General features: G+C 45.2%; 1 protein-coding gene across 1 annotated transcript in view; it reads left to right on the plus strand.

Annotated features, from left to right (window-relative positions):
- MOCOS (molybdenum cofactor sulfurase) overlaps nucleotides 1-20,860 on the plus strand; it is a 197,094-nt gene that overhangs the window by 79,640 nt on the left and 96,594 nt on the right. Inside the window, exon 6 of the mRNA XM_015818230.1 lies at nucleotides 10,620-10,819. Coding sequence (XP_015673716.1) covers nucleotides 10,620-10,819 — 200 coding nt within the window. The remainder of the gene's footprint in view (nucleotides 1-10,619; nucleotides 10,820-20,860) is intronic.

Raw genomic sequence — 20,860 nt, forward strand, 5'->3', positions numbered from 1 at the left:
GAAAGAGGGAGAGGAAAGATAGAAAGAGAAAGAGGAAAGAGAAAGGGAAGAGAGAAAGAAAGGGAGAGGAAAGAGAGAGAGGAAAGATAGAAAGAGAGGAAAGAGAAAGTGAGAAAGAGAGAGGGAGAGGAAAGAAAGAGGAAAGAGAGAAAGAGAGGGAAGAGAGAAAGAGAGGGAGAGAGAAAGAGGGAGAGTGGAAAGAGGGGGAGAGGAAAGAGGAAAGAGAGAGAGGGAGAGGAAAGAGAGGAAGAGGAGAGAGGGAGAGGGGAAAGGAAAGAGAAAGAGAGGAAAGAGAGATAGGGAGAGGAAAGATAGAAAGAGAGGAAAGAGAAAGGGAAGAGAAAGAGAGGGAGAGGAAAGAGAGAGAGGAAAGATAGAGAGAAAGAGAGGAAAGAAAGAGGGAAGAGAGAAAGAGGGAGAGGAAAGAGAAAGAGTGAGAAAGAGAGAGGGAGAGGAAAGAGAGGAAAGAGAGAAAGAGAGAAAGAGAAATAGGGAAGAGAGAAAGAGAGGGAGAGGAAAGAGAGGGAGAGAGGAAAGCATAATCACTATGCTTTAATTATGTTCAATTTGTAAAAATGAAAATACATCCTGCATATCAGATATTTACATTGCAATTCATAACGTAGCAAAATTACAGTTATGAAATAGCAATGAAAATAATTTTATGGTTGGGGGTCACTTGGTGGCCATGCCCACTTGGTGGCCACACCCACTTGGCCACGCCCCTGGCACCCAGGGTCACCACAACATGGGGAACTGTATTATGGGGTCGTGGCATTAGAAAGGTTGAGAACCACTGCCTTAACCTGAGTGATGAGCTAGCCACGCCCCCCGCCATTGACTTAGCTTGTCAAAAAGTTGGAAAAGGTGATCACATGACCTTGGGACACTGTGAATGTCATAAGTATGAATCAGTTGCCAAGCATCCGAATGTAAATCACATGACCCTGGAGATACTGCAACAGTCATTAAATGTGAAAAATGGTCATAAGTCACTTTTTTCAGTGCCATTGTAACTTCGAACAGTCACTAAGCGAATTGTTGTAAGTCGAGAACTACTTGTACTTTATCATTTTTTTCCTTTTTTGGGGGGGGGTCAAGTTTTTGACACCTTGCTGGACGACTGGTGGATGTTGCCTTATCCTAAAAGTGGTACAATGGGTGAAAAGGTTGAAAAGCCCTGCACTAGGACTCCAAGATCCCTCTCACAGTTGCTACTATTGAGCAAGGTACCACCTATACTATACCTGTGCATGTGGTTTTTCTTGCCTAAATGTAGAACCTTACTTTTTTCAGCATTGAATTTTATTTTGTTAGATAGCTCCCAATATTCAAGTCTGTCAAGATCCTTCTGTATCTTAAGCCTATCTTCTGGAGTGTTGGCTATTCCTGCCAGCTTGGTGTCATCTGCAAATTGATGAGTTCCCATCAATCCCCTCATCCAAATCATTGAAGAGCACTGAGCCCAGAATAGAGCCTTGAGACGCTCCACTACATACTTCCCTCCTTATAGATGCAGTTCGATTGAGGACCACACACCGAGTATGACCGGTCAGCCAGCTATGAATCCATCTGGTGATGATGCTGTCTAACCTACATTTTTCTATCTTATCAAGTAGTAGGTTGTGATCTACTTTATCAAATGCCTTACTGAAGTCCAAGTAAATTATATCCATAGCATTCCTCTGTCCCACTAATTTTGTCACCTGGTCAAAGAATGCAATAAGATTTGTCTGGCATGATCTGTTTTTGACAAACCCATGTTGGCTTTTGGTAATGACTTTGTTTGCCTCTAGATGTCTGCTGATTCGTTGCTTGATTATCTTTTCCAAGATCTTCCCAGGTATTGAGATCAGGCTGATATGTCTGTAGTTTCCTGGATCCATTTTTTCCCCTTTTTTGAAGATGGGAACTACATCAGCTCTTTTCCAGTCCTCTGGTAGTTCTCCAGTGCTCCAGGATCTTTGAAATATATAGTTTATATATAGTTCTGAGATCACATCTACCAGTTCCTTGAGAACCTTGGGGTGTAATCCATCTGGTCCTTGTGATTTGAACTTTTCTAGGCTGGACAGGTGCTCACTTACCATTTTCTTGCCTATCTTAACTTGTGTTTCTATTCTATTTTTATGGCACTATTTTTGATAGGTTGGTCTGTTTTTTTCCCTTTGTGTAAAGACAGATGCAAAAAATGAGTTAAATAGTTCTGCTTTCTCCCTGTTGCTTGTCACCTTCTTGCCACTTTCCCCCACTAATGGACCAATTGTTTCCTTCACTTTTTTTGTTTTTTACATGTTGAAAGAAATTTTTTTTTTGTTATTTTTGATTTTGGTCGCAAGCCTTAGTTCATTTTGAGCCTTAGCTTTCCTCACTTCATCTTTGCAGGCTCGGGCTATTTGCTGATATTCTGCCTTAGTTATGTGCCCCTCTTTCAACTTTTTATACTTGTCCTTTTTATCTTTCAATTTATCAGAGAGTTCTTTATGCAGCCATGCTGGTTTCTTTTGACAACTGTTATTTTTCTTCTTCATTGGTATTGTGCTAGACTTGGCTTTTATAATCCCACTTTTCAAAAATTTGCCAAGCTTCTTGAGTTGTTTTTCTCTTGAGGATTCTCATCCATGAAATCTTTCCCAAGCTCTCTGTAAGTTTGTTGGAATTAGCTTTCTTAAAATCCAAGACTCTAGTTTTACTGTGTTCTATTGCTTGTGCTTGCATAATGTTGAATTCCAATATTGCATAGTCATTCCCCCCCAAGGTTCCTGTGGTTTCTATCATTTCATCTCTGTTAATGAGAATTAAGACAATATGTCTGACCCCTTAGTTCCCTTCTCTACTTTTGGGCAAAGTTGTCTGCTAGGTTTGACAGGAATCTGTTTGATCTTCCACTGCTATCATGTCCCCCCTCGTCCTTCTCTTCATTAAACTAGACATACCCAATTCCAGCAACCGTTCCTTATATGCTTTAGCCTCCAGTCCCCTAATCATCTTTGTTGCTGCACTTGGTGCAGAGTTTGTCTCCCATTGATGTCAGGGTAATTAAAGTCCCCATTACTATTGGGATGTGCTTCCTACATACCTTAGTTAACTGACTAGCAAAAAGTTCATCTATTACCTCTGTTTGGTTGGGTGGCCTATAGTATAGACCTATGGCAATGTCATTTCCCCCCCCCCTTTTATCTTGACCCAAATGCATTCAAGACAGTTTTCATCATTGTTGTGCTCTATTTCTGTAGAGATGTAGTTATTTCTTATATAGAGAGCAACTCTACCTCCTCTTTTATTTGGTCTGTTTCTTTTAAATAATTTAAATCCATCTAACTGTGTGTTCCATTAGTGAGTTTCATCCCACCAAGTTTTTATAATGGCAGCAATATCATATATGTCCTCATTTACCTGAATTTCTAATTCACTCTGTTTGTTGCTCATGCTCTGTGCGTTGGTGTAAGCAATACACTAATCAAGAAACTGCTAAATAGTTGTTAATAAACAGCCCAACCAAAGAATCCCTAAGACTTCTCCCACCCATACAGACAGGCAAGACACCAGAATATGAACAGACAGTAAACAGCACTTCTTATTAGCACTGGTGATGTTAGTTACCTAGTTAGGGTAATGAAATGTCTGCAAGAAAACAAGCTCAGAGACCACCAAGGACCCCTCATTTCAACCCTGAGTTACAAATATTTTCCTTCATTGGTACCACATATGGGTGTGACACAAATGGGAAAAATTTGCCAGCAGGCACTCTTCCACCAAAGAACAACTTTTCTTCCTGCATGAATGCCTACAACAGCATGCACTACCTACCAATGTCAGGTACAAACCTCCAATCAACTGCACAGCTGGATGGAAAATGGCCCAAGAAAATGGGCAAAAAATGATACGGTTCATGATTACAGACACACACCTCAGATTAAACACATATCTGCACACCATAGCAAACCTTAAAGAACAATTGGAACAGACAATCACACTAGAGCATATGGAGAAACTGGCCACTACCATAATGAATTACGACCCAGAGATAGGCTGGGAAAAGAAAAACCAAATTCCAAAGCATATTCCAGAAACTGAATTCCAGAACCAAAGAAACATCAGAACCTGAATGTGTGGTCAACATGTCCAGCTGCCCACTATCCAGGATTCTACAAAAAGTACTCAATTCTACAGGTGATGCCAATCACCTAGATCTTTTTTTGCAGCCCTGGAAGGGGCATTTAAAACTACCAATCTCTCCACAGAGATGCAAGAAAACATTAGACAAAACATCATTCCACAGATCAGAATACAACAGGAACAGAATCAACTTACAACAGAAGAGAGAACAACCCTCAGAAACCTAAAAAAGGACCAGACTATCATCATCCTATCGAATCACAGTGATTATGGACAAAGCACAATACCAACAAGAAGCAAAAGAAATACTAGAGGACAAAGAAACCTACATCCCTGTGAACACCAATAGAATACAAAAACTAGACAACCAGATGAAGAGAATTCTTAGTGACCTCACTAAGAAAGGCCAAATTACCAAAGAAGAACAGTGGCGGATGAGAAGCAGTGGACCTATCGTCCCACACTTCTATGGATACCCAAAATACACAAACCTAGCATACCCCTCTGTCCAATCATATCTCTATGAGGAACCCTTACATACAACATTGCAAAAGAACTAACAAAAAAAAGCCTGGGCATCTCACAAGAGGAAGCCATCACTCCACTACAGTGTCTTCAAACAATCAGGGATGTGACTATAGGTGAGGACAAAATCATGGTCTCATTTGATGTCATAGTCCTGTTCACATCTATAGATCTAGAATTAGCCACGAATCCATGACTGCATTGCTTCACAGTACACCTGACTTAATCATGAAGATCAAAACACCCAGAATCATGGATCTCATAAACCTCTGCTTACTACATACTTCCAATTTGATGGCCAAATTTTCCAACAAATTAAAGGGATACCTATGGGATCATTGCTTTCAAGACTTATAGCAGAGGTCATCATGCAACGTCTAGAAGCCATAGCACTTCCACAAATACAACCAAAAATATGGATCAGATATGTAGATCTGATCACCATAATAAAAAGGACCAATTAGAGAACACCCACAGAACCATCAATAACATTTTTAAAGAAATCCAGTTTACTAGAGAAGAGGAAAACTACATCTCGCTACACTTCTTGGACATCCTGATCAGCAGAGACCACAATGGCAAACTAGAAACTCAAGTCTACAGAAAGTCTACTCATATTAATAAGGTATTCCACTACAAAAGTAACAACCAACCTCCCAAAAGAGAAACTGTGTAAGGACTTTATTTAAACGAGCCCAAACGCACTGCAGCAACCCAGAACAGCAGAAAAAGGAAATGGAGCATCTATACAACACATTCCAACAAAATGGATACCCATGCAACTTCATCAAAAAGTTCTTCACCACTCAATCCAATACAGCACAATCAACACAAACTCTAAAAAGAATTACACTGCCACACATTAAGAATATCTCAGAAACTGCAAATAGATAAATAGACACCTGGAATCAGCATAGCCAACTAAAGCCCTTCAAAACATCCTAAGCAAACCAAAAGATCCAGCAACCCCAGAAGGAAAAACAGGAGTCATCTACCACATACAGCGTAAGAACTGCAGCAACCACTGTGTAGGACAAACAGGCAGAAGACTGGCAGAATGCATCCATGAATGCCAACTGGCACGCAAAAGGCATGACAAAACTTCTTTAATTTCACAACATATAGACAGATTTAACCATGGCTTCAATTGGGAAAATGTCAGGGAATTTCTAGAAGCCTGGCACTCTGACAAATCAGCCATCAACAGTCACATAACTATTAACAACAACTGTAGATTATGCAAAAGAGACAATCAACCAGTCCAAAAGAGAAAAGGGCTTCAGGGCCTCTCCACCAGTAATCAGCACTCAGATCAGCATAGATTATGTAAGGTCTCACTTCGGCTATTCCCTCAAGAAAGCAGAACTCTTGAAACAAGCAGCATTTCAAAAGGAACTTTTATTGAGAGAGTGATTGCGGAGAAAGTAGGCAGGATCTAAATTTCTCACATGGAACCATTAGGTTAAACTTCAATTGCTCAAAGCCCTTCCCCACTGTCCAGTCCACGAGAGCCAATCCAGATGTGTTAAGGTGTTGTGAGAACTCTGAGCTGGGAAGGTGATAAAGAGTTGTTCTCAGGCACTGTGACCTTGGTTCTCGGAAATGAGACAAAGCAGATGGGCCCCAGGTTCATTCTTCCACACTCCCACTTCCAAGAAAGATACATCAAAGCAAAAGGGGAACAAAGAAAAATGGATATATTACAGAAAGCTCCAAGGTTCCCCTTTCCTACCAAAATGGCAGTCTCCCAATAGGGATCTATGGGGACCTGACAAGCTGCCCCCCTAAAAGAAGGAGAAGTCCACCTGGAGAAAACAGAAAATAATAAAGAGGAGAGAAGAGAGAAAATGATTAGTTAGGTTTATCCAGGTTGAGCATGTGGAATCATTTAAGCAGTCTAGGGGCTCTAATGTGTTTTTTGTGGCCCCATTCATTTTGGGATGTGGGGAGGTGTTTCCACACTATGAGGTATTGTGTTGTTCCATGGTATTTTCGGGAGTCAAAGATTTCTTTAATCTCAAACTGTTGTTCACCTTTTATCATAATGGGTTGCGGCATTGGGGGAGCTGTTGGCCGTAAAGGTGAGGTTAATTTCAGGCTTTAAAAGACTGCAATGAAATACAGGGTGAACTTGCCTTAAGATTTTGGGCAATTCTAACTCTACCATGACGGGGTTTATGATGTGTTTGATGGGAAAGGTCCCACAAATTTTGGCCTAATTTCTTAGAAGGTTGTAGGGATTGTAGGAACTGAGTAGACAAGTATACCTGATCCCTAACATGAAATGTTTTAGGCTCTACCCTTTTCTTATCTACCTGTGCCTTGTAAGCTGCTCTGGCTTCATCTAAAACTTTGCAAACAACTACCAGGTTTTTTTTTAATTGATCAGTCCACTCCTTTAATGAGGGGGTGGTGGGTTGTTTGGCTGGCAGTTCGGGCACTGGGTTGAAATTGTGCCCTGTGGAAGAATTTGGAAAGGGGTAAAGCCAGTGCTGGTGTGTGCAGAGTTATTATAAGCCACTTCAGCAAATGGCAGGTCAGTTCAGTTGTCTTGTTGGTAGTTAATGAAGCATCGTAAGTATTGTTCTAGCACCAAGTTTGTTAGTTCTGTCCCTCCACTCGTTTGAGGATGGTGACTAAAATTCAGGCCCTGATCTGTCTCCAAGAGGTCCAAAATTGTTCTCCAGGACTTTGAAGGAAATTGCGCTCCTCTATCAGAAATTAAGTGATGTGGGGTCCCATATAAATGATATACATGATGAAGAAACAGTTTTGTCAGAACCTTTGTGGTGGGGATCTTCTGGCATGGGATAAAGTAGACCTGTTTTGAAAATAGGTCAGTAACCACCCAAGTGACCGTGCTTCCTGCGCTTTCTGGCAGTTCTACCATAAAATCCATAGAAATCTCTCTCCAGGTTGCTGAAGGCTCTGCCACTGGTTGCAGGAGGCAATTTGCGCAAAGGAAGGGATGAATTGCCTCTAAAAATTTGCAAAACCAAGGAAATTTTGCAGCTGCTTCCTGTTGTGAGGAGGTGCCCACTCTAACAACCTGCACCTTCTCTGGGTCCATCTCCACCCCCTCATGGGAGATCTGGTAGCCTAGGTAGTCAATTTTCTCCTTGTGAATTTGCACATACAGTTTGGCAGCATAGAGTTTGTTCAAAACCGCCTGAACCAATCTCACATGTTCAGCTTTTGTCTCAGTGTAGATTAATATGTCATCAAGGTACACCCAAACCCTCTTATACAGGTGTTCATGGAGCACTTTGTTTATCAGCTGCATGAATACTGCGGGGCCCCCTTGTAATCCAAAGGGGACACTTTAAATTGAAAGCACCCGAGTGGGCAGTTAAAAGCAGTTTTCCATTCATCCCCCTCCTTAATTCTGACTCGATAGTACGCTTCCTGTAAGTCCAGTTTAGAGAATATTCGGCCTTTTGAAAGGTGGGCTAGCATATCTTTCATGAGTGGAAGAGGGTACATGTTTTCCACGCACACTGTGTTCACACTTCTATAACCAACACGGAGATGAAGAGACCAGTTTTTCTTTTCCCGGAACAGAAACGGGGCGGCTACCCTGGGTCTAGCCGATTGAATGAAACCTCAGGCCAGGTTTTTGTCTATAAACTTGTACAGTTCATCTAACTCCCTTGGAATCATGGAATACATCAGCTAGATCATTGGAGTATGCCCTGCATAACTCACTTTTCAAAGCAGCTGCTGCTTCTCTGCAGGGTTCCTTCCTTGCCTTGTGGCAACTGTCACGTGGGGCTTGTCCCCCCTACAGGAACTTTAGAAGCCCCTTTCTCCAATCCACCCATGGGTTCCATTTCTTGAGTCAGGCCAGTCCAAAGACAAGGGACCATTCGATGCCAAGTGTCAAAGGGCTTCATTGGCTTTCCCTCTGGCAGTCAGTCTGATTTCTTGGCTTGGATTTTCACGCATAATTCCACCGCCCAGGGTCCTCTTTGCCACACTTGAAGCAGGTGGTCGAGCGTGGCAGCGCTGCCTGGGGCTTGGCCATCTCTTTCTTCTTCTCAGGTAGAGAATGCTTCCACATCGATCAGTACTGGTTCTGTGCCTGGTCAATCTCTGCTTCTTCGGTCAGGATGCGCCAGTCATGGAGGTGAGCAGGGGTTGTCCTGGCAATGCAGGCAACGGTACAGGTCATTGTTCAGCCCATCCTTAAAGTAGCTCACCAGAATGTCTTCCAGCCAGTTGAGGCGGCAGGCTAGAACCTGGAATTCTTCAGCATATTCGGCTACTGGGCTACGGCCCTGCCTCACAGTTTAGAGTACAAGGGGTAATGTTGTTATCTCTCCTTTTTCTGGAGACTGCATAGACCAGAATTCACTTTCTGGCTGCTGATCTCTTTCTCCCACTGAACTTAAAATGTATTACTCTCTCAATTTTCTGCTTTTCTTTCATTTAAAGGCAGAGGCTACTTTCTGAACTCTTTACCTTTATGTCATTCAACAGTATGCTAAGTTCTCTCATATTATTACTGCTTCTAATTCAGTTTGTATGTTAATTTAAATATTTTATGGTATAATAATAATAACAATAACAAGAACAACAATGTTGGAAGGGACATTGGAGATCATCTAGTCCAACCCCCTGCTCAGGCAGGAAAGCCTATACCATTTCAGACAAATGGCTGTCCAGTCTCTTCTTAAAAACTTCCAGTGTTGGAGCATTCACAGCTTCTGGACGCAGGTTGTTCCACTGATTAATTGTTCTAACTGTCAGAAAATTTCTCCTTAGTTCTAGGTTGCTTCTCTCTTTAGTTTAGTTAGTTTCCATCCGTTGCTTCTTGTCCTGGTCCTTGTTCTTGTTTCCCCCCTTCCATGAATTTACTACTCCTTATATAATTACCTTTATATCATTAATTTTAAAATAGCTAATACACTGTTCATTAATTTTAGGTTCATTTTTAATTTCTGGAACACATAAATCTGTTTAATGATCTATGGTTAAGATCCCCAGTTCATAATATCCATTTTTTTCTATCTTTTGGGATAACTTATCCCTCAGCCAGTGGTGAGATTCAGATATGTGAACAACTGGTTCTTGTGTGGATACCGCTTCTGGAAGTCCATTCTGGGCCTGGGCAACAAAAAATTAGCTACCGGTTCTGCCGAAGTGGTGCAAACTGGCTGAATCCCACCACTGCCCTCAGCCAATACCTTATCTCCCTGGATGTTCTTTCTATGAATCTGTAAATGAACAAGACTTGTGCATTTAGATATTTATTGAAATATACAGCTTGGCAAGGGGAGTCTAAATGTTTGTTATAACCCCTTGTCTCTTCTTGCTCTTTCATGGAAATCAGTTTTTACTTGATTACATTTTCCTCTATCTTGAATGCCCTTTGCTTTTCACTTTACTTTGATTTGATCTCTGTTTAATCCACAACAAATATAATTTTCTAAAATAATCTGGATTAATGGTTTCATTATGAAAAATATTTGGGTTTTTTGTTTTTGTTTTTTGTACAAGGTCTTGGATAATTCAATTACTTTCCCACTGATTTTGCTTTAATTGCCTGCCCACATTTTTAAGCTAACTATTATATGAATCTAATGTTGTCAAATCATTTTTTTCTTTTATAGAAAGAAAACTAAAGTACTAAAAGATCTATTGTAACATGTTTGTTGTGATTTAACTGTAATAATTAAACGGTTTGTGATTGGATCTATGTATTAACTGATTACTGAATGGAATTGTTATTGAGATTATACAAAATATTCCACTAGTTTTGTATCTATGGAGTTGAATCTATGGAGACTCTCACACATTCTGGAATTTTTGCCCAAATAATACATTAGTTGAGTGTTACTTTTTTCTGAAAAATGATCCTTTTGTTATATTTATTATATCATTTGATATATAAAATTAGTGTTATATTTAGTGAAACTTATTTGTAACCAAATTAGGTGATCATTGGTGATAATTGTTGGCTTTGTCTTTCTTAGGTGGAATGGAAAACATAAAACAGCATACATTTGCTTTGGCTTACCATACCTACACAGTTCTTTCTACATTAAAATATGCTAATGGTGCACCTCTTGTACGCATTTATAGTGATACTGACTTCAACAACTCAGATACCCAAGGTCCCATAATTAATTTTAATGTGTTGGATGAAAATGGAGATATAATTGGGTATTCACAGGTACAGTTCATTTATTTTTTTGTTGCCATCATGCATCTTTTTACTGTTATGCATCTTTCTGATTGTTTGATCTTCTTTCTGTCTAATTTCAGTTTATTGTAATTTTTCTTATAGTAATTTTTCCCATATTCTTCTCAAGAATATACTTTCTAATTTTTCCTCTTCAGATAATTTATAACAAATAGCTTGCCTCTGTGTGTCACATTTTCCCAAGAATTTGTGGTAGTTTAGTAAAATTTTACAGTCGTGAAATAAGCATAGAAAATATAGCAGAAAACATGTCTATATTTTTGAAGCTGAAAGTAGTAATCATGCATAATCACTTTGTAGTACACATTTTTTTCTTCATTTATTCCAAACTTACAATTCTGATCTGGAATGTTTAAACTAAATCCAATTTGGGTGGAAGAAGCAACACAGAAAATAGTGTGATACTGTGCATAAAGAGCTGGTTGAAAAATTATAGCAAGCAAGTATATAGCAGGAGCTGTACATTAGGCTTGAAAAAAGTATTGAATGGTGTACTTCAAGACTCCATTCTAATTCCTAAGCATGCACACATGCGCGCACACGGACACACACACACACACAAACATAGATAAATATATGTAATTGGATGAAATTAAAAATGTAGTTACCAAATTTGCAGATGGCACAAAGATAGGATTTTGATAAGCTGGAATAATGGACAGAAACCAAGAAAATGAATTTTAATAGGAATACATTGAAAGTCACACATTTAGATAGACAAATTAAGGCATGAGTATAGGATGGTGAGAACCATATTTAAATACAACAAATGTGAAAAGTATTTGAGTTGCCTACATACATCACAAGCTGAGCAGTAGTATAGAACATGATTTAGCTTCAAAAGGAATACATTCCTAGGCTGCCTTAACAAACAAATAATATTAAGATCAAGGAAGTATCTCACTCCTTTCTATTTTCCATTGATCATAATAGATCTAGAATATTATTGAATTTCTGGATACTGCACTTTAGGAGTATCATTGGCAAATTGGTGTAGGTCTGGAAAGAAAAAATTGCAAGGAAAAATTAGAAGGGGTGGGATTGTTTTCTGTTGAAAAAAAGAACAAAATAAAAATTAGTGAACAGAAATTAACCAAAAGAAGATTCAGGACAAATATAACAGGAAAGTTGGACAATGTGTTATTGGTCATTGGAACAGACCACTACAAATAATAATGGAATTCTCTTCATAGGAGGTTTTAATTTTTAATTTTTGTAATTTATTATTTCCTTAATAAGGCAATTCTTTTACAGTGAATTGTTGCCTGTTGAGAAAAGTTGTGCCATGTGTTTCTTAATTCTAAATCTGTGCTTTACTTTAAAATTTCATCCAGATTACTCCCTATCTAGTCTTAAATCATCCAGTAAGGAAAGATTATTAACTGCATATATAAATAAGATATCTCTCTATTTAAAAGAGAAACATTTTCTCCTTGAAAACACATGACTTGATCTACATCTGCATCTGAACAAAGTGCGCAGCAACTTATTCATGTTCAAATTGCATAGTCCTAAAATTATTATCTCTATTCAGAATATAACTATTTTTTATTTATTTTTAAATAATTTTTTGGTTTTTTTATCCTTTCTTTGCCCAGAGTCTGTATCTCTATTTTTACTGTTAATGTGATTTTTATATTTGTTATATTTGTGGTTTTTATATATGGTTTTACTTTGATTGTGCATTGCCCTTAGTCAGGGCTTTTTTTTGTCATAGAACGCCCACAATGGAGTTCCGGCACCTTTTTTGGATGGAATCTTGTAGGGTAGGCAAGGCGGGTTGTATGACATGTGTAAGTTCTGGCTCCTTTTTTTTTTTTTTTACAAAAAAGCACTGCCCTTAGTCACCTTCATTGAGATGAGTCATTATATAAATTTGAATAATAAATAAATAAAAGAGCTGGGATGGTGCAGTAATTATAATGCAGTATTGCAGGCTCACTACCAACTGCTAGCAGTTCAATCCTGAATGGCTCAAAGTTGACTCAATCTTCCTTCGTTCCAAGGTTGGCAAAATGAGGACCCAGATTGTTGGGGGCAATATGCTGATTCTGTAAACCACTTACAGACAGCTATAAAGCACTAAGCAGTACATAAGTCTAAGTGCTACTGCTCTTGCTCTTACAAAATAAAATAAAATACTATAATCCATCCATCTTTCTTTGGATTTATACAAAACGGAAAAGGATTTGACAACATTTGCCTGATGATTGATAATTTGGATATTGTAACACATAAATTGGAATCAAGGCTTCTAATTTTGTTGAATGCTAAAAAGTCTTTAATATGATTCAGATTGAATATATGAAGTACATTCTAAGAAAATATTGGTTTCCACCATCATTTAGAACATAGAACATAGAATAATAGGGTTGGAATGGACCGTGGAGGTCTTCTAGTCAAAACCCCTGCTGTGCCCAGAGATCCTCTACCATTCCGGACTTTCTTTTGGTTTGATGGGATGGATACCCTTGATCATAAAAAGAATAACAGAACAAAATAATAGAGTTGGAAGGAACACCAGAGGTCCTCTGATCCAACTCTCTATCCAAGGAGGAGATCCTATACCATTTTAGATAAATGGCTGTTCAAGCTCTTCTTAAAAACCTCCAGTGATGGAGCACCCACAATTTCTGGAGGCAAGCTGTTCCACTAGTTAATTGGTCTCACTGTCAGGTGAGTTCTTAGCTCTAGGTTGGTTCTCTCCTTGATTAGTTCCCATCCATTATTTCTTGTCCTGTCTTCAAGTGCTTTGGAGAATAAGTCGACCTCCTCCTCTTTGTGGCAGCTTCTTAAATATTGGAACATTGCTATCATATCATTGCTAGCCTTTCTTTTCACTAGACTAGACATACCTAATCCCTGCAATTATTCTTCATATGTTTTAGCCTGCAGCCCTTTAATCATCTTTGTTTCTCTTCTCCAGTACAGGAGATGGAGCATCCACCAATGGGTTTTCTCTGTCTGCCTGCTCTTGAGACCAAGTAGCCAAACTTGACATGCCCCCTGTTGCTAGGAGATCCAGTCTTGTCTTGGTCTCAAGCTCTTGAAGACGTGTCAGGGTTGGCTCTCTCAGCAGATTAGCAGGTAGAAACCTATTGGTGAATTCTCCTTTATTAAAAATATCCATCAATAACTGTAATACTTAGAATATTATAATACTTATAATATTAAATAACTTAATACTTCCCCACTGTTTCCCCTGCAGCGCTGCCTAAAATCGGAGGGGAGGTGGGGGGGAGGCAACTGCTTTGCATTTGTTTAGTTTTCCCCAGGGCTCTGGGGGAAAGTATTCTTGGGTAGCTCACTGAGCTACCTTAAAAACGATCTTCTTCTCCCCTCTCAGGACCTGAGGAGCTGCATTCAGAGCTCCCACATCTGTTAAATTCCATTTCCAAGCCTCCGGAGCTGTTTGCACGCTGCGGGCGCCATTTTGGTTGCCGTTTCAGGCAACGAAGTTTTAAAAAACTGATTCCAGGGCTCCGCTTTTTTAAAGCTTTGATCGGAGGCCACCTTTGGGGCTATTCCCTGACATAGCACCCAGCGCTGCGGCCACGGCTACCCCAGCATTGTCAAAACCTCCCTGGGGTTGATACAGCCCTTTTCCCGAGGGCAGAGGGAGTCACGGCCGCCATTTTGTTGCTGCCTAAGGCAACGAAGAATAAAACGGTTCCCTTTTGCAGGATTTTAAAAATTTTTGCTTGTTCTGTGGCTAAATCTCTAATTCCTTTAGGATTTTAGTTCCCTACTCAAGGCACAGCCCCAGGGATTCTAATTATCTCTTCCAACTCAGTCGGTCGCCATTTTGATTGCCACGTGGTTGCTTCTTTAGGCCTCATCAAGCCAGGACTTAATAGTCTTACAGGCCGGGGCTGCATTGGAGGAGCATTGTGTTTTCTCTAAGTTGCCAAAACACAGACCACGCCAAATTGCTCAACCACCTTTGTCTTTATTCTTCCTTGCCAGGCCTTACTTCAGGCCCTCTGCGCCCTTCATTGGGCTATCTGGTGCACCTTGACTGGCCACCTAAGGCCTCCGGGCGGAGCCCAGAGCGTGTCCCCAACGTGCCTTCGGCATCAGACTCAATTGCCGTGACCAAGCCCAGATAGATTTGATTTTCCGGTCAGGTGGTCAGGGGAGCAGTCCTTGTTACTTGCTCCAATTTCGCTTCCGCCAACCGCTTGCCTGCCAGAGCTTCGCCTCAGTTTCCCTGAGACAGCTCAAACCAGGATGGAGGACTCCACCGTGCCTCAACCCATGAGCACGGCTTCCCCATCCTCCAGTTACGGCCGACAGAACACCTCCAAACCGAAGGGAGCAGGCAAGCTCACAACTAAGGCTAAGGCCACTCTCAAGAAAACCTCCAAGTTGGCGGAAAAGCATGTCAACCGTAGGCACCAGGCTCTGGAGAAGGAGTTCTCCAGAGCGCAAAGACAGGCAGGATTAGAGATGGATCAAATGGCGGCCCCTGAGTTTGACCTTCCCTTAGGTCCTTCAACCTCAGCTCAGGGCGTGTGGTCCCTGACAGAAGCCCACACCACACCTTCTGCACCAGTTCAGCACACAGTTACCAATATATCACCTCTTCTCTCGGGTTCAGCTCCTGAAGCTACTTTCACCGCAACTGCAGCAGGGCTCAGGGGTCCAGACCTTGGAGACATTTTCTCTGATGGCCGACTTGAGGCCCTGTTGTCTAAGGTTGTGGACCGTGCTCTAGCAGAACGGTCCTTCCATCCACCTGGACAGGGGGCTTCCACATCAGCTACGCCTCCTTATGTCCCTCCTATGGGGATCCCTATGTTTCAGGAGCCCACATATCCTGCACACTCCTCAATGAGCGGATACTCATCTCTGCAGGATGAGGATCAGCCGAACTTCAATCTTTCAGAGGCGGAGGAACTCCCCCCTGAACCCTCCCCATCTGGAGGTCTATTCAACCCAGCTGTTCTGTCCCCGTTCCGACCCACACACCCAAACAGCCAGCCGAGGGTTAAAGACTTCTCCAGACACCACTTCACAGATAAGAAACTTGGCAGCAGCTCCGTAGCTGCCTGCCAAGACCTTTTACTCCAAGCACACAGAAACAAAAACAATACACACAGTTTAAAGCCACAGCAAACTACTTTGCCAGAGATTCAGCTNACACACCTGGCTCCTGGCCAATCTCAGAACCACCTGGCTCCTGGCCAATCTCAGAACCACCCGGCTCCTGGTCAATCTCTTCTCCGTCGGGAGACACCTGAGGCATTGCCAAAGAGGAGGGTCCTGGAGAGGGAGGCCTAGCCATCTCCTCTCCTTCATGTTCGGAGCCTTCTTCCTCCGATAAGAGGGGCTCACAAGATGGAGCCACAACACTATCCCCCACAGCAGGGCCCTTCCCCCGGGTCTGCTGGTTGGGATGCGGTCAGGACGGGAACCGATTGTGAAAGGCCTGTACCAGGTCAGGGGCCTGAACGGAAGAAGCGTCCACCCAGCTGAAATCCTCGGGGCCATATCCCTTCCAGGCGATGAGGTATTGGAAGCGTCCCTTCAGCCAACGGGAGTCCCGGATACTGTCCACCTCGTACATCGAGGTGTCATCCTCATCGGCTGCGGCTGGGGGGGCAGGCGTCGTCAGGCATCGGAGATGGCTCGCTGGGGCCTCAGGGACCAGGAGGGACAGATGGAACACGGGGTGGATCCGCATGGAGTGTGGTAGGGTCAACCGGTAGGCCACCGAGCTGATGACTGCCTCGACGGGGAAGGGACCGATAAAACGGTTTCTTCACCAGCCGGTCCGTGGGAAGGTGTTTCGTGGACAGCCACACCCGATCTCCGACTGCCAGCGGTGGCGTTGCCCGTCGGGAGCGGTCGGCGACCCGTTTATAGTCCTCTTTTGCCCGGAGCAGCTGCCGCCTCACCAGTTGCTGCACCACGTGCAGCTCCGAGAGGAAGTCCTGGGTCTCGGGAACAGGGGAATCCGAGATGGCCGACGGGAAAAGCCGTGGATGGTAGCCGACGTTGGCATGGAACGGGGTCATCTGGGTGGAGGTGTGTTGGGAGTTGTTGAAGGCGAACTCCGCCAGGGGAAGGTACTCGGCCCAGTTGTCCTGCTGCTGGTTGACGAAACAGCGGAGGTACTGCTCCAGGATGCCGATGACCTTCTCCGTGCCACCGTCAGTCTCCGGATGGTGCGACGATAGCAGGCACACCTGCACCTCCAGCGCGGCCATTAGGCTTTTCCAGAAGTGGGCCGTGAACTGGGCTCCGCGGTCCGACACCACCCTGTCTGGCAGGCCATGGAGGCGAAAGATGTGCTGCAGGAACAGACGGGCCGTGGTGTGGGCCGAGGGCAGTCCATGGCACGGGATGAAATGGGCCATCTTGGTGAGCATGTCCACCACCACAAGGACGGTCATGAACATGGCGGACAGTGGTAGATCTGTTAGGAAGTCCATGGAGATGGCACCCCACGGTCTCTCCGATGTCGGCAGCGGCTGGAGAAGTCCTGGCAGTGGGCCGGACGCGGGTTTGGCCTGTTGGCACATCGCACAGAACATCATGTACGCGTGCACGTCATGCCATACCCGAGGCCACCAAAAAGTCCGCGTCACCAAGTGCAAGGTCTTAAAGAGGCCCAAATGCCCCGCCGCTGGGTTGTCATGGCACTGGTTCATGACGAGGGCTCGGAGCGGACTCGTGGGCACGTACAGCCGGCCCCGGTGTTTCAGCAAGCCTTCCTTCAAGGTCCAGGGAGACGCTGGGCCGACGTCCGCTTTCCGTTGCTGTGACCAGTCATCACGGCGCTGCGCTTCCAGCACCCGAGCCCGCAAGTCTGCCGGTTCCTGGACCGCGGCCAAGGATTCTGCTGGTAGCACCGTCCGTGGGGGAAGGGAGTCCTTGGGACAGAAGTATTCCGGCTTGCGGGATAGCGCGTCCGCCCTCTGGTTGAGGTTGCTCGGAATATAGACGACGTGGAAGTTGAACCGGGCGAAAAACGACCACCGGATCTGCCGCTGGTTCAACTTCCTGGCCGCGGTGAGGTGCTCTAGGTTCCGATGGTCCGTCCGCACCTCCACTTGGTGTCGGGCCCCCTCAAGGTGATGCCGCCAAGCCTCGAACACGGCCTTGATAGCCAGCAACTCCTTTTCCCAGATGGTGTAATTGCGCTCGGAAGGATTGAGTTTCCGGGAGTAATAAGTGCAGGGAAAAAGAGTGTCACCATCCACCAGGGCCTGTAGCAGTATCGCTCCAATCGCCACATTGGACGCATCCGTCTCGACCACGAACGGACGGTGTGGATTGGGATGCCTCAGGACCGGCTCCGTGATGAAGGCCTGCTTGAGGACCTCGAAGGCCTGCTGCTGCGGGGCCCCCCACTGGAACAGGACCTTCTTCCGAAGGAGTTGGGTCAGCGGCAAGGTCAGGATGGCGAAGGCCGGGATGAATGTCTGGTAATAGTTGGCGAGCCCCAGCAGACGCTGGACGTCTTTCACCCGACGTGAGGGTTCCCAACTGCGCAAGGCCTCCACCTTGCGCGGGTCCATCGCAATGCCCTCGGGGGTGATGATGTGCCCGAGGAACTCTATGGAAATCTGGAAGAAGTAACATTTCTCCAACTTCGCATAGAGTTGGTTCTCCCGCAGGCGCTGCAGGACCTGGCGGACATGCTGGAGGTGGCTCTCCTGGGTCTGGGAATAAATCAAAATATCGTCCAGGTAGATCACCACGAACCAGTCCAACATGTCCCGAAACACGTCATTCATCAGGTGCTGGAAGACCGCTGGGGCGTTGGTCAATCCGAACGGCATGACGGTGTACTCAAAGTGGCCGTATCGAGTGCCAAACGCCGTCTTCCACTCGTCCTCTCTCACGCGCACCAGATTGTAGGCCCCTCGGAGATCGAGATTGGTGAAGAGCGAGGCCTCCCGCAACCTCTCCATCAGCTCCGGGATGAGCGGCAGGGGGTAGCGATTCCACACTGTGATGGCGTTCAAGAGCCGGTAATCACAGCACAGGCGTAAGTCCCCCGTCTTCTTCTTCACAAAGAGGACCGGGGCCGAGAGCGGGGAAGACGAAGGCCGGATGAACCCTCGGGCTACATTTTTGTCCAGAAAGTCCCGTAGGGCAGCCAATTCGGGCTCCGACATGGAATACAGGCGGCCCACGGGCAGTGGCGCATTGGGCAGCAGGTCCACCGGGCAGTCGTAGGGTCGATGCAGGGGTAATCGGTCCGCCTCCTTTTCGCTGAACACATCAGCGAAGGACGTCAGCTCAGGAGGCAAGGAGACGGCCGGGGTGGAGACATCCTGGCTGGCACAGGTGTGGCGGTGATGATCGACACACTGCAGGCTCGGGAACGAGATGGCGTTTCTCGACCATGCCACCTGAGGATCATGGGCCCGAAGCCAGGCCATCCCCAGGACCAATGGGAAATGAAGGTCCGCCGTGACATAAAACTGGATCGCCTCCTCGTGGTTCCCAATGGCGAGGCACAAGGGCTGAGTAGCAAATTTGATGGGCCCCGCCACGAGTTCCCGCCCATCAATAGTCTCGACCCTCAACGGAGGGTCCATCGGAACCAAGGGAACCTTAAACAGGGCCACAAAGGCCTGGTCCATAAAGTTCGTTGTGGCCCCAGAGTCCACCAGTGCGTGTGCCCGAAGCCCCTCCGACCAATTGGCCAACAACACCTGGGTGTCCAGAATCAGGTGCCGAGGGGGCTCACAGTCCACAGTCACCGAGTCCAGTGGGGCATGGTCACGTGCCTGGCCCAGGTGTCCCCTAGGCCAGGCCTGGCCCGTTTCCCGGTTGGTCACGCCGAGATTCCGGAACAGGCTTGAGCACCCCACTCCGCTTCCTGGGACACGAGGCGGCAAAATGTCCAGCCTCGCTGCAATAGAGGCACAATCCCCCTTGGCGTCTCCGCATCCGCTCCTGGGCCGTCAGGTGAGGTCTAGCTGCTCCGAGCTCCATGGACTCCTCAGCCGTTGCCACAAAGCGTGGGGTGGTCCGGAGTACAGTCGGTGCGAGACGCGGGGGTGCCGAAACTGTCAGTGGTTCCGGAAGGGGTCGCCGAGGCCGTTGCCGTTGCAGGCGGGCGTTCGATGCACAGGCATTGGATCACCAGGGCGTTGAGGGTCAGAGGCACCTCCATCCGCACCAGTTCATCCTGCAGGTCGTCCGAGAGGCCGTCCTGGAAAGCATGCATCAGCGCTGCCTCATTCCAAGCCGAGTCCTGGCCTAGAAGTCGGAACTCGGCGATATAGTCCTGCAGGGCGTGCTTTCCTTGGCGGAGGTCCCTGATGCGCCTCGCTGCCATCTGAACGCGTAGGGGATCCTCGTACATTACGCGCAGGTGTTACAAAAAGCCCGGATAGTCCAAGAGTAATGGGCTGTTTTGCAACAACAGGGGCGTGGCCCATCGGGCGGCAGAGCCAGAAAGGTAGCTAATCACAAATGCCACCCGAGCCCGATCATCCGGAAAATCCTCCAGCCTTATCGGCATAAAGAGTTGGCATTGTCCCATGAAGGCCGGGAACAGCTCCGTCTGCCCAGAGAATCTCTCTGGCACGTTCACTGGGCATCTCGAATGGGGAGGAGGAGGAGGGGGGGAAGAGCTGCAGGAGCATTCCCCAAAGCAAGTTGAGCCTGTAACTGGGTCACTTGCTGCTGTAGGAGCTGATTGGCATCTATCAGCTGCTGTACCTGCTGCTGCAGCTGTTGGTCCATCGTGGGTTAACGATGGAATATGTTCGGGGTGATGGACAAGATGTTCTGTCCCCGTTCCGACCCACACACCCAAATAGCCAGCCGAGGGTTAAGGACTTCTTCAGACACCACTTCACAGATAAGAAACTTGGCAGCAGCTCCGTAGCTGCCTGCCAAGACCTTTTACTCCAAGCACACAGAAACAAAAACAATACACACAGTTTAAAGCCACAGCAAACTACTTTGCCAGAGATTCAGCTTTTGTCCGTCACAGAGGTCCAAATGGCCACCACCACCCTTTTATAGCCTGTGGGGTGTGGT

Source organism: Protobothrops mucrosquamatus, unplaced genomic scaffold, assembly GCF_001527695.2.
Source record: "Protobothrops mucrosquamatus isolate PMUCROS unplaced genomic scaffold, P.Mucros_1.0 scaffold_134, whole genome shotgun sequence".
Classification (NCBI taxonomy): Eukaryota; Metazoa; Chordata; class Lepidosauria; order Squamata; family Viperidae; genus Protobothrops; species Protobothrops mucrosquamatus.